Source organism: Rhodamnia argentea, chromosome 2 (assembly GCF_020921035.1).
Source record: "Rhodamnia argentea isolate NSW1041297 chromosome 2, ASM2092103v1, whole genome shotgun sequence".
In the NCBI taxonomy this organism is placed as follows: Eukaryota; Viridiplantae; Streptophyta; class Magnoliopsida; order Myrtales; family Myrtaceae; genus Rhodamnia; species Rhodamnia argentea.
In genome coordinates this window covers 9788881-9802462 of record NC_063151.1, presented here as the reverse complement: position 1 = coordinate 9802462, position 13582 = coordinate 9788881, and the positions used below count along the sequence as shown (strand labels likewise).

At 41.4% G+C, this 13582-nt stretch overlaps 3 protein-coding genes across 5 annotated transcripts; 2 read left to right on the top strand and 1 right to left on the bottom strand.

Moving 5' to 3' along the window:
* Window positions 1-649: 649 nt before the first annotated feature.
* Window positions 650-3600, bottom strand: LOC115738777 (peptidyl-prolyl cis-trans isomerase FKBP18, chloroplastic). Of its 2 annotated transcripts, XR_004015149.2 has the most exons (7): window positions 3270-3600; window positions 2122-2192; window positions 1951-2037; window positions 1669-1818; window positions 1443-1502; window positions 1005-1196; window positions 650-780 (listed from the first exon to the last, which is right to left on the bottom strand). XR_004015149.2 is itself a non-coding variant. In XM_030671508.2 (6 exons), exons 1-6 carry the CDS (start codon window positions 3508-3510, stop codon window positions 1128-1130), a joined length of 678 nt encoding a protein of 225 aa, XP_030527368.1. In that variant the 5' UTR covers window positions 3511-3600; the 3' UTR covers window positions 828-1127. The 2 variants fall into 2 exon arrangements, 1 of the variants encoding a protein (XP_030527368.1); XM_030671508.2 differs by lacking the exon at window positions 650-780 and having other exon boundaries at window positions 828-1196.
* Window positions 3601-5400: 1800 nt separating this feature from the next.
* Window positions 5401-8512, top strand: LOC115738660. Its single transcript, XM_030671349.2, has 5 exons — window positions 5401-5671; window positions 6548-6677; window positions 7381-7477; window positions 7752-7838; window positions 8127-8512. Exons 1-5 carry the CDS (start codon window positions 5611-5613, stop codon window positions 8259-8261), a joined length of 510 nt encoding a protein of 169 aa, XP_030527209.1. The 5' UTR covers window positions 5401-5610; the 3' UTR covers window positions 8262-8512.
* A 655-nt stretch (window positions 8513-9167) lies between these two features.
* LOC115738659 (glyceraldehyde-3-phosphate dehydrogenase GAPB, chloroplastic) lies at window positions 9168-12596 on the top strand. Of its 2 annotated transcripts, XR_007197536.1 has the most exons (10): window positions 9168-9389; window positions 9530-9643; window positions 10565-10726; window positions 10823-10990; window positions 11080-11240; window positions 11323-11384; window positions 11481-11530; window positions 11651-12057; window positions 12176-12410; window positions 12460-12596. XR_007197536.1 is itself a non-coding variant. In XM_030671348.2 (9 exons), exons 1-9 carry the CDS (start codon window positions 9288-9290, stop codon window positions 12312-12314), a joined length of 1365 nt encoding a protein of 454 aa, XP_030527208.1. In that variant the 5' UTR covers window positions 9168-9287; the 3' UTR covers window positions 12315-12596. The 2 variants fall into 2 exon arrangements, 1 of the variants encoding a protein (XP_030527208.1); XM_030671348.2 differs by having other exon boundaries at window positions 12176-12596.
* The last annotated feature ends 986 nt before the right edge of the window (window positions 12597-13582 follow it).

Below are 13582 nucleotides of genomic sequence, written 5' to 3'. Positions count from 1 at the left end.
ATCAATTTCATTTTTCCTTAATCATAAATAAAACTTTCACTTTTGTAGTTACTATTATGCAAAAATTTTGAAGCAGTGCGAGGGAAATTTGCTGCAATATAAAAAATCTAGGGTGCAAAATGTCTTTCTCATATACTTAATGGACATTTTTGCCCTTCTTAGTGAGCACCGTCTATTCATGTGAGAGTACGCGAACAACCCCAGTGAGAATTTGGCCAGAGCCAACATCAGAAGGCACACAGATGAAATGGATTTCAAAATGTCAAGATGATGTTGCAAAAAGCGAGACATCAACAACCAAAAACTTAGGGGCATGACGTGCGAGCTCCTTGTTTGATCGCCTCCCATATACTTCGTGCATTTAAGTCCTAGAACTTTCGACTTTTGGTCTAATTGAGTCACCTCGTTCAAACAAAAAGAAGGACTCAAAGCGCATCGAAATAATCGCAAGTTACTTAATACAAAAGTCTAAATCATATATAATCGACAAGTTTTAAAGACTTGTCTTGTAATTATCCCTTTCCATCATTTCATGTTCACGGCAGTTTCAACCTCGTGACGTGACCAGTGATGGTATTTAGTTATCGAACAAACTGGAATGTTATACGCCACAACCATCCATTTATCAAGGATGCACGAGTCAAATTCGAGAAATGTGAAAATTCCAGAGCACAAACACACTGCTCCCGACTATTGATTAACGTTCCCCTCTCTCTGTCTTCCCATTACCTGTGATGGATAAACCAGAACTTGTCGCAAATAGGTGCTGATCTTCTTTTCCTTCGAGATAATGGGAGAGAAGTTTGGATAAATGTTAGTGTCTCTACTCATGTGGTCAACAGTCTCATGTATACTATACCAACAATATCAGTGAATTCTGCGGCATTGGAAGCAAGAACATCGGCCCGAGATTACAATGTTTCCGCTTCATCATGCTTTGTAGTAGAGGAAGAAGAAGAGGAGGAAGGAGATATGCATAGAAACTAGCAAGTCACGAATTCAACCTGACTTATCACTCTGCACATGATGATCCCTCAGCTGACTTATCTGCCTCCTATTAGAAGAAAAGGATACAAAATTTCAGCATCGCATCAACTCCATCACCTCATGGCCGTCCGCACGCAATACTAAGTCTGCTTTCCTTCAGGCGGTTCTACTTGCAGAAGCTCGATATTCAGCTCAAAGGTGGCCCCTGGCTGGAAGAGGGAAAACACGAGTACTCTCAAGAATGCATCGTATTGAACTCTCAAGCAAATGTAATGAGATGCTTAGAGGCGCAACATGCAAATGGATAGGAAACCTCACTTAGGAATGGAGTAGAAATCTTAAAAGAGGCATAAAAGTTTTCAGGCAAGCTCTAAGAACCAGGCATTTAATGGTATGTTCAGCTCCTAAACACAAAAGTGGGTTAATTCCCAATGAATTGAGAATACAAAAACTACCGGTATCTCATTCATTCCCCTCTGACCATAGCCAGCCTCTGGAGGAACAATAACCGTTCTCTGAAAAAAGATGAACGTTCGAGAACAATAAGGCCATTGAGGACCAAGAGAAGATGGCACAAGGAAAACACAACAGCACTAGCTTAAGCGCTAGCAATTCAGTTACTGAATGAAAAATTAGCCCCATTGACGAACATTTACTGCCGATAGGAGTTGAGATGATCACCTTTCCACCCACTTTCATCCCTTCTGTTATCAAGTACATAGCAGGTGGAGGCTTGGGAGCAGCCTGTGCTGAAAATAATCCATTTGGATTATCTACAAATTCGCGCTTGCGTTCCTTTCCTGGAGGAGATCCTACCTTGAATACATATGGCTAATAATGCCAAGCAAGCTTGCACATTAGCAAAGCATTGGTCCAGATAAGGCACTGAATCAAAATGAGGAGAATTTGTCTGAACTGGAGATGGCAATATGATACAAGAAAAGAAAACCCAAAATATAAGACCTGAGCAATAATGCGATTTCCAGCTAAAAGCTTAGATTCTCGACTTGATACAGCCGTAATACCGCGATACAGACAGTCAAAATGCACCTGCGAAAGAGGGATTCAACACAGAATATTACTGGCTCATATATTGCTTGAGGAAGCATAAACAGAAAACCGACATCAACAAACCTGGACTGTTGATCCTTTTTCAGCTGCTGGACCCTTTCCCTCGATGATATCATAGTATTTCACTCCATCAGCTGTTTCAAGGATTGGAATTGCTTACTAAAACGAAACGGATAGCAAGCTAAAATGCAAATTTCTCTCGTGAAACACGAGAGCCTTGTTTCCCCACAAATCTAGCAACTGAGAATTCAGTTCTTTTCAGCTGTGTGTGGGGAATAGGAATTTACTTTTAAGTTTGAGCATCTATTGGCAGGGAACAAAATAATCTTTAGGAAATACTTTAAACTGACTAAATGGGTTATAGAGGTAGTACATGGGAAAGAGGGGTGGGGAGAAAGAAGAACTAAGCTAGGCCCTACGAAATGACGTGGATAAAGGGAAACATTCCTCCTGCATTCCATCAGGTATGATGACAAAGAGAAGTTACACAGAGTCAACTTCAAGATCTTAGCTTAAGCAGAATTAAATGACAAGCCCACAGAACCCATTGAATTGCAAAACCAACACTCAAACAGGGCAATTACTACCAGCTCCGATGTTTTTAACTAAGAAATATTGTAGACGTTCCTAAGGACATTATGTGACTGGACCACATCCTTAATGCTTATTGTACTCACTTCAACTGCATCACCATAGCAAGTGGCGGCTTCTAAAATGTCAAAGCTACAACCATAAAGGGCAAATCGCAGAAGCACGATCACAAGCTACCGCCCTGCAATCTTCCCCTTATGAATGAAACTGCAGGAACTGTTTCACTGTAACTACACATTGGACTAGAATCCACACAAATTACAAGACACAGGCTCCAACAAGTGACATAAACAGCATTTTGACTCAATTACTTCCTCACATCACTAGCATTATCACACCAACAGGCAGCCTTGAACTGCACGAACAATGTAGCTGCCATTACACTTAACTACACGATTGCTCACTCAATCACAAAAACAAATGAAGCACGTATTTCAATTTTCAAACACCCCATCAGATATCGAATTCGGCGTGCATTTGTGCTTAATAACCACACGCAACTGCTACAAGGGGAAAATGAGAGCATCCCACGGCATGCGCGACGGAACGCGTGCAAATTCACACTCCCGACGCAACGAAAGAACGACGAACGAGAGAAAACGGAGGACCCGGAAACTCACGGCTCGTGGCGTATTCCTCGAGAGGGATGGCCTTCCGGTTGCGCCTCTCCCTGGCCCCCGACGACTGAGGCAGCGAGGTGAGCGCGAGCGGCAGCGAGGAGATCAAGATGGCGAACCTTCTCGACGTGCGGGTCGGAGGAACGAGTTGCTTCGTGAAGTCCGGCGGCTGGTTCGAGGCGGCTTTTGGACGGAGAAGATGGTCGTCGAGGGTCGGTTTGTGGAAGTTCCGAGCGGAAGCCATGGCCGTTGGGCTTTCTGCGGTTTGCAGATGCTCTTGGAGTTGGAGGAACCGCAAGCCAATCGCATTCGCCACCTATCCTTTCCCCGCCAATTTTACTCCTTTGTCCCTTCTCCTTTGTAAAGACGAGTATTACTATGGTAGGATTGATTTTTCACCTAATTTGATTTACGAGAATAGATTATATAACAGTTTTTTTTTTATGACTGTTATGCTAACGATCTGCTTTTGATCACAAAATATAAGTAATAATTAATTAAAAATTAACATGAGATTCTTTTTTTAAGAATTTATAACTCACAACACACTGTTATTCTCTTACTAAAGACTGTTTTGCTAACAAAATCCTTTGGTCTATAATTTAAGTATTTAAATAAGTCCTTTACTTGATGTTCAATTTGATTTTTAAATTTGAATTTAAATTCAATTTATCTTTATACTCTTTGATTTGAACTAATCTGACCTTCTTAAATAACCCGACCATCCAACTCTATGTGAAACCAAACATCTATTGACTTGCCACGTCAACAAATCAACGAACAATAATAACGAGGATAATAATAAGAAACAACACCATTGATGGCAATGAGGCCGTGCACTCGATGATGGTGTCACTGCTCGCAACTATCCAACCAGGAGCCCGTGGGCCTTGCACAATGCAAGAGGCGGTTATGAGTTTCACAGAGGGAATTGGATTGTCATATTAACTACAAAAAAGGCTAAATTGGTTCAAACCAAGTAGCAAAATTATCATATTAACCAAATGTAAAGGTTTTTTTTTTTTTTGGTGTTGGTCGAAACCCAAAATGTAAAGCTTAAGGATCAAGTTAAAGGCGGAGTAAGAGTTCCCAAACCAATTTCGGCGTGAGAAATGATCTATTTACTCATGCTGGTTTACAAAATCCGTATTCCGAGTTATGTGGCAAGCCGTTATTGGTGATTGAATACAACAGGCTTAGGACCCGCATGGTAACCATTCTCATTCTCTGATTCTCATTCTGATCCGGAAAAACCGATTCTGGTTCAAATGAATTTTTTGATTCTCATTCTGAATGAGTTTTAGAGAATCAGAACGTGTTTGATAACCGCACAAAATTTATGTTTCAAAAAAATGATTCTTTCCCTATTTTTTTCATTTAAGTCAAATAACTATGCGGTTAATTTATAAAATTTCATCCTAAATTAAAGACTAATTTTTAATGCACATTCAAATAATTTAAAATACATTATTTTTTAGCATGTCATGAATGAAATACAAATTTTAATACATGATGTTTAAAGTTCTTTAAATGTTGCGTTTTCTAAATACGTAGAAACATCTTGTGACGCACGATTACCAAGATGCATGTTGGATGTCTTCATCCTCTGCAATATTCTTTGTAGGAGAGTGAAATCTATGAAATTTATGAAATTTAGGTCAAACTAGCATAATCTAAGCTTTTTCTATTTTTTAGGATTTTCTAAATTTTTTGTTATTTTTTTTTTAAATTTTTTTATTTTTATTTTATTTTATTTTATTTTTATTAGGTAGAGGGGAAAAAATGACGAAAAAATTATAAGGAAAAAGTGAGAGATGTGAGACTTCATTCTGTTTGCTATTTTCAAAAGTCATTCTTTTTCCGGAAGCAACTTTTTTTTGCTTCTGGATTTTACTCTAAAACCGATTCCGATTCTTCAAAACCGATTCTGAGAATAGAATCAGAATCAGAATTATTTACGTTACCAAACAGCATTCTCATTTTTTACTGTTCCGGGATGAGAATTAAAGAATGAGAATGGTTACCATGCAGGCCCTTATTTAACCGACAATTCGCATTTGATCTTGCTCAAGGACCGAATCGACGGCGGTAAAGTCCTAATCCCAATGCTAATCATCTAAGCGCGAAGCAGGTGATCTCACCGCTCTTCGTCTCTTCGACGGTGTCGCTCCCAAGTGAATTGGCATCGGTACAATCGAACACCAGAACGAATCATCCCCTTTTATCTCCTCCTTCCGTTCTCATTTCTCTCTCGAATCGAAACGTCGCAGCTCTCGCACTTCGCCCCTCCCGATCGTCACTCTCTCTCCCTCCCGCTTCACGCCGGACGCCCACGCCCACAAAGATGAGCGCAGTCTCTAGCTCTCTGGCTTCAGTGAGAAATCCCCGAGCACAGCTCTCGTCAAGTAACGATCTCCTTTGATTTCGTCCTCTCATTCGATGGTGCTTTCGTAGCTCGGGGTCCGCTTGCTGTTTTGCACTAATTGTTAGCTTTGATTCGTGTTCGATCCTAGCAAAAGATGAATGGGACGATGTATTTGGTGAGCGGCGAGATGAAGAGAAAGCCAAAAATGCATGGGAATCGGTGTTACTAAGGCTTGTAACAGTGTGCGTGGGTCTCTACTGTTGCATTAAGTAGCCTGCAATGAGTTTAGCGAGCTCGAGAATTGTGTGTTTGCGGCCCTCTGCCTTAGTATATATTGCTTGTATCTCATTAAGTACTAGCATTGCGCGGCTTCTCACGGGTGTTGTCGCCTGACGCATGTTTTCTGATGAGTAGCTGTCTTACGTGCTACAGTCTTTCGTCTGATAGATATACCATAGGAGATGGCGGCGTGGTGCTGGTCTTTTATGCACGTGCGAAGACTTGCCACGAAAACAAGAGTGCTTGATGGGTTTGTGCTACCACATTAGCATGACTCACGGTCTCTCACAAAAAGAAAGGTTCATCTTGTCATGTAGGAATGAATCTGCCCGGTTGCTGAGCAGTGGTTTTGTGCATCCTCTATTTAGATATTGGCATGTTGCTCCCTTTCTTGATTTGAATGAGACGATGCACGAGTTATAGCCAAAGCACCTTTCCTTAGCTTCTGATATGACAAGATGTCATTTGACATTTTATGGTTTATGTTGCCATAATCTGACTACTAGATTTTAGAATAACTTTGTTTCTTCTATCGTGTTTGACCAGCAGTGGATATTTAAGGCCCGTTGTGCTTACAGCTTCGACTTTTCATTTAGTAAAGTGGACTTATGCTTTTTATTCCGGAATGTACTGCCAGGTTGTCTGCTCAAGCCATCAGTCCAGTGCCTGGGGAGTGTACGCCGTACTAACTTGTTGTTCACTACAAATCAAACTGGAATGCTGCAGCTCCGCTCCTCAAGGCAACTCGCTGTTAGTGCTGAGTATAGGTACTGCCAAGTATTGAGTGCTGGAATTTGGATGCAATTTCTGACTGGAAGCTTAATCGGCAGTCAATTTTTCTTCTTTTATTGCCCCCTTTTTTTAGCATTAGGATGTATTATCTGCGCAGACCTGTATGGACCTCATGTTGCAGAAATGGATATTCAAAGCAAAGACACATTGAATACTTGTCAAGATCTGGCAAATTTGTAAAATGTTGTGGGTGACAAAGAGGGAAAGGAAAAAGTTGAGGGAAAAGGGGCCGGGGGAGGAGAGAAAGAGAGAGCCAGGACAAATGTATTTGCAGCATTTCCTTTTCATGTTTCTCTGTTCCTGGCTTCCTTCCATTGAAGTGCACACATAGTTTAGTTACTCTAAACTTGTAAATCTGATCAGCATGGAAAATGTTTCCCTAAATCTATATGGCTAAGGATGGATTCAGAAGATTTGCGCAGTGGAAGCAAACGTATTCCACGATTCTAAATGTACAAACAATATCCATTTCAATATTAAATTCTTTCGTTTTATGCTTGAAATGTTAGATGATTCAGCAAACAACCAGTAATTACTGTTCATAATATTAAACTCGTTCCCTGCGTTCATAATCTTTCGTGAAACTTTCATAATTCTATAAAATTGTGGCATAATGGCTATAGTGCCTAGTTGTGATCATATGTACCCGATCCTAGTTCTTTGCTTGTTTTTATGCAGAGATGGTGGAAGGCCGAGCAATGCAAGCGCCTTTGTTGGTGGCTTTGTCTTGGGAGGAATTATAGTCGGTGCCCTTGGTTGTGTATATGCTCCTCAGGTACTGACATTATTTGTAATACCCTACCTATTGTGTAGGAATCCACCTTCATTTTGGTTAGATTTTGTTTGAATTATTGAACATTAGATGTTCAATATTCTTTCCCAAAATTATTTTCTGATCGTTTAGTTCAAGCAGTTCATGTAATTGTCAATTAGTATGGCGGTTCAGTTGAATACTTTTTCAGCTCCATTATTCCACGTGATAGTCTTGCGGATCTAGATGTGGAAACCCTGTCCCCTGAATTGAGTTATTCCTTTTCTCATCCTGGTAGATCAGCAAGGCACTTGCTGGAACTGACAGGAAGGATTTGATGAGGAAATTACCGAAATTCATCTATGATGAAGAGAAGGCTTTGGAGGTGACCTGTCCTTGACTTAATTTTCACATTAATTATAATCTTCAAATAGACAACACCTTATAGTACATACTGTGCCATGATGAAAATGATTTTCTGATCCTGGATTGTTGCAAGTAGATCAGTTTTTGTACCTGCGTTTAATTTGATAAGTGACTGCTGTCATGTTTGCATATGAAGTCCAATGTATGCTTGCTATGACCTGCTACATGTAAATGCTGTGAAGAGAGTGTAGCAGTAAGATGGCCATCTGCGAAATGTGGATTTACCTCACAATCTGATGATTTCCAGAAAACGAGGAAGGTGCTTGCCGAGAAGATTGCACAGCTCAATTCAGCCATAGACGATGTATCTTCTCAGCTCCGAACTGAAGAATCATCAGATGAGATTGCTGCTGCCCCTGATGAAATTGAAGCTGTTGTTTGATGGCCCAAATCTTCCAGGCCTACGATCATGGTCACCCTCTGTTTTGGTATAATGGGCTCTCCCTTCTTGGTGGCCTCCATATAACTGAATAATGGTTCATCTTGTAATGTTCATTTCTAAAGACCAATGCACTCAGTTTCTTGGACATGATCATCTCGATCGAGGAAATGCATCATGTGGCATGGCTATGCACAATACCGCTTACCTTGGCAGACTTTGAGTACTATATCATCACAGTTTTCCTTCTTGTGTACATATAAATCTAGCCCCTCGTTGAAAGTGCTCTGCCGTTACATTGCGGATAACGTGTGCCCTCAGAGGGTACTGCAATTAGTGTGGTTGACATGGTGTCAACTTGAAAGCCGATTGTCGACAATGGTACCGAATGCCAGATCGGCAGATGGTCAGTATGATATTTTGCTCTAGAATGGCAAAGCAATGCGAAGTTGTGGTCATCAAATGATCCACGACCCATCCTAGCTGTGTGATGACACACTGACTTTCTATCGAACAAACCTATCAAATAGAGTTTTAAGAGTGTTGGCCCTGTTGGGCAAGACTTCTGTCACAGGCCGATACTTGGAAATCAGATGTATTATTCCTGACTATTGCCTGTTCCGGAAAGGCAAGTCGGATATCATTTTCGGACGATTTGCACCATCAACTCTGCATCAACCTCCAAGCCAGAATTATACACGCCCCATTTTCATTTTGGAAGAACGAAAAAGTAAATATCCACGAAATGGCACATATATGTTGTAGGCCCTCGTGCATGTTAATGGTTCAAATCAATCTGTGGCTCACATTAGTACCTTGGAGATCCCCAATAGAAACCTTATCCCGTTATATATCCTCACAACACCATATTCACCACTCGTTTCCGTCTAATTGTCTTCCAACCATAATTCACAGATACATATGTATTGACCGATGAGAAAGGAAGAGGAACAAAACAAACTTTCAAAGCTAGTGCAGTATAAATAAAACTGAGGAAGCAAGTCACTTGAGCTTTAGTTTCAGTCAGCCATGGCCACTCACGCAGCTCTTGCTCCTTCGACCCTCCCAACCAATGCCAAGTTCTCCAGCAAGTGCTCCTCTCGCTCCTTCCCCACTCAATGCTTCTCCAAGGTCTCTCTCTCTCTCTCTCTCTCTCTCTGATGCTCTCTTTTCTTTTGTGGGTGAGTGTTGTGTGATGTGTTTCGATGTTTCAGCAGCATTAGTGCTGATGACCCCCGTTCTTTGGAATGTTTTCTTCTGCCTATGTTCAGAGGCTTGAGGTGGCGGAATTCTCGGGCCTTCGTGCTGGGTCGTGCGTGACTTATGCGAAGAATGCCGGGGAAGGATCCTTCTTCGATGCTGTGGCTGCTCAGCTCACTCCCAAGGTCAGAGAATTAATTGGATCATCACTATTTATCTTTTCTCTGCAGTTTACGTTTTGGATTTAGGTAGTTTCATTCGAACCGGTCATTGTTCATTTTGATGGTTGGTTAAACTTCATGGAAATACACCAACCTTTTCGAGGAAAGATGTTTTGGGGACGTCATGTGACCAGTCATCGTTCATGGGAAATAGCATGATCATTAGCATATGTTACAATTTTCCTGCATAGTAGGGTACTCCTTAAGTAACTACTAGTTATCTTTGTGTCCTTTACTTGACAAATAATCATATCCGGCTTGATTCCCAAGGAATTCTCGGACTGCAAGATTACCAGTAATTAACCAGAACACTGGACCATAGCACAAAGTTTGATGATACAGGTTTAAGCAATGGGTAAGCAGACTGTCTCGAGAATCAATAGTGGATGGAGTATGGCAGGAAGCTTGACAAAATATAGTCATTCGAGGCTAACGGGGTAGGAGGAGGACTCTTCTTGATGTCAAACTTGAGCTAGAAATCGATACCCGCAATAATGACCAAGGAATTTGGTTTTGGGGAATGTATATGGTACCATTTGTCACTCTGTATAACTAAAAGAACTTGTGTTGTATGGAGAGCCACAACTACATGATCTGTTGATGACAGTTGATCAAAAGTGAGGAAGTAGATAATTGCAGAAATTTATTTGTCTCAAAGAGGCAGCTAAGAGTATGTGAATTGCAGAGGCAAAAAATAAAAATTTTCCCCCCTAGACCAGCTAAATTATTTAAAGACTGAGTCGCTGTCATTGAGAAGGGCGCAACGCAACCTAGTATAAATAGCTCAACATTTATCTGCATCTTGTGACTCTTAACAGTCATCTGTTTGTGGCATAGTCAATCTTTCTGAAACCTACTCATAATCCCTATCAATGGTGAAAACAGACTTCAGCACCAGCTCCACCTAAGGGAGAAACAGTCGCTAAACTGAGGGTGGCAATCAATGGTTTCGGTCGCATTGGTCGGAACTTCCTTAGATGCTGGCATGGAAGAAAGAACTCGCCCCTTGATGTCATTGTTGTTAATGACAGCGGTGGTGTGAAAAATGTGAGTAAAATTAGCGATAAGTAAGCTTCCATAATTTTATTGGAGACACCCATTACCTCATTTTTTATCTGACGAGTAAGCTTATTTGCAAGACAGGCTTCACATTTGCTGAAGTATGATTCAATGCTGGGGACTTTCAAAGCTGATGTGAAAATTGTGGACAACGAGACCATCAGCGTCGATGGGAAGCCCATTAAGGTCGTCTCTAACCGGGACCCTCTCAAGCTCCCCTGGGCTGATCTCGGCATCGACATTGTTATTGAGGTGAGCCCACTAATTCAGAACTAACCATGTGAAACGATCAACTTATTGTAGAACTTGTCCTTGACATGGCTTGCTAATATGAATTACAGGGAACTGGAGTCTTTGTGGACGGCCCCGGTGCTGGAAAACATATCCAAGCTGGTGCCAAGAAAGTTATCATCACCGCACCAGCAAAAGGCGCTGATATTCCCACCTACGTCTATGGTGTGAACGAGAAAGATTATTCACATGATGTTTCTAACATAGTCAGGTTAGAATCCTCTTTGAAAGAACTAAGTTAAGATTCTGTTGGTCATAACGGACTAAACCCATGAGCTTCTGGCTGATTTCAGCAATGCTTCTTGCACCACTAACTGCCTCGCTCCTTTTGTGAAAGTCTTGGACGAAAAGTTCGGTAAGGTTCCTCCACTTTGACCACCCTTGTTACTCCTCATGTGTGACTTAACTGTTGTTCTGACTAGTTTCTGAACTCTCATGATCACTTTTGTAGGCATTGTGAAGGGCACAATGACAACCACACACTCGTATACAGGTGACCAGGTAATTGAACATAGTATTAAGAAATCGTCTCTTTATGTGCACGCTGTCAGAACTTACTGGGGGACTTAAGGTTTTGCTCTAATCTAAGTATAATCGTTGGATTTACCCTGTATGATTCAGAGGCTCTTGGATGCTTCCCACCGTGACTTGCGGAGAGCCAGAGCCGCAGCGCTCAACATTGTCCCGACAAGCACTGGGGCTGCAAAGGCCGTGTCTCTCGTGCTTCCCCAGCTCAAGGGCAAGCTCAATGGGATCGCCCTCCGTGTGCCAACGCCGAATGTCTCTGTTGTTGACCTTGTTATTAATGTCGAGAAGAAGGGCCTTACCGCCGAGGACGTCAATGGAGCCTTCAGAGAGGCAGCCCAAGGGCCGCAGAAGGGCATATTGGCCGTGTGCGATGACCCTCTCGTATCGGTGGATTTCCGATGCTCCGATGTCTCTTCAACTATCGACTCTTCACTGACGATGGTCATGGGAGACGATATGGTGAAGGTGGTCGCCTGGTACGACAATGAGTGGGGCTACAGGTGAGAACATTTTACTCATTTTATAAAGTACTAAGGGAGATCGGCTCCAAATTTGAAGTTACTTCTTCCATTTCTTGTTTCGAATGTATGATGCGATTTCATCTACTCAACCTTTCAGCCAAAGGGTAGTCGACTTGGCGCATTTAGTAGCAATCAAGTGGCCAGGCATAGAGATACCAGGATCCACCGGAGACCCGTTGGAAGATTTCTGCAAGAAAAACCCCGCTGACGAGGAGTGCAAAGTCTACGAGAACTAGTCCGTCGCATTCCTTTTCCTAATTCATGATGGATCACGCGAGGCAAGGTTTTTCTTTGTCTTTATCTTTTTAAGTATCGACTTCCACCGAAAGCATATATCATGGTGATATTCGAGAGGGGCAAAGCTGATGTGCAAAAAAGTATGATGAGCTGATGAGACAGCATCTGAGATTTGGAATGATCAAATCAGAATGGTTTTTGTGCTGATAAGTTTCATGTGAAGCTACTCCTTTTTATAAAAAATACTTGTGATGAATGGATCAAACTGAGAAAGTTTAGCATCTATGCTATGGCGTCCGCATTCCCATTCGGAGATCGAATGAATAGATTCTTCAGATGAGCTTTGGACTCCGAACTATTCGAGCCTGTTCTGTTCGCCTTGAGCTTTGTCGCCCCTTTCCGAAGAATCACTGTCTAACATGCTCCTCCTATAGATTCCCCGTCCCCGCATGCCGGTGAGATCTACGAATCTCTCTCTCTCTCTCTCTCTCTCTCTCTCCCTTTATGTTCTGCAATGTTCATAGATGAAACAATTGACGCCGGCCTAATTTAAGGATGCCGATGGAATTTGATTCGCCTTCGAAAGTGTGGGAGTCGCGGGTTGCTTCCTATGAGTCATGGTAAAATTATGGGATAAGTGCACTATAAGTACTAAAACTTATCACAAAAGTATAATTGAGTCCTACAATTTTCAAAAAGTGTAATCAAGTCGTAAAACTTGTCATGAAGGTGCAATCGAACCTTGAAACTTACAAAGATTACAATCAAGTCCTAAAACTTTGAAAAATTGCAATCAACAAAAGGACTTGATTCACCAAGTTGATAAGTTTTAGGACTTAATTGCACTTTTTGAAAGTTTTAAAACTAAATTGCACATTCATGTCAAGTTTTAGATTTTGCAACGCATTATCCCTAAAATTATTAAGCGCTTCCTAAGCCGGGATAGGCGTGTGACATATTAACACACTACTTACTAGTGAAGAACTTCTTGTTTGATGTGAATAATTTGACTGTTTTTAACATCAAGGTTCCATCCTCTTAGTTACTTTGAACTGTTAGGTTAGGTTTGGTAGTCAAGACAAAAGTTGGGATAAGATAAAACTATCCCATCCTGTATTTGGTTCTTGTCGAGTGCGGGATAAAGTGGGTTATAAGTGGAATATAGGCCCTATTTGGTTCAAGATTAGGAATGAGCATCGGGGCTCTAAAGTACATTGACCAAATGCAAATGGTGTTTAATTCATTTTTTGGTTCACTTTGGAGAGAT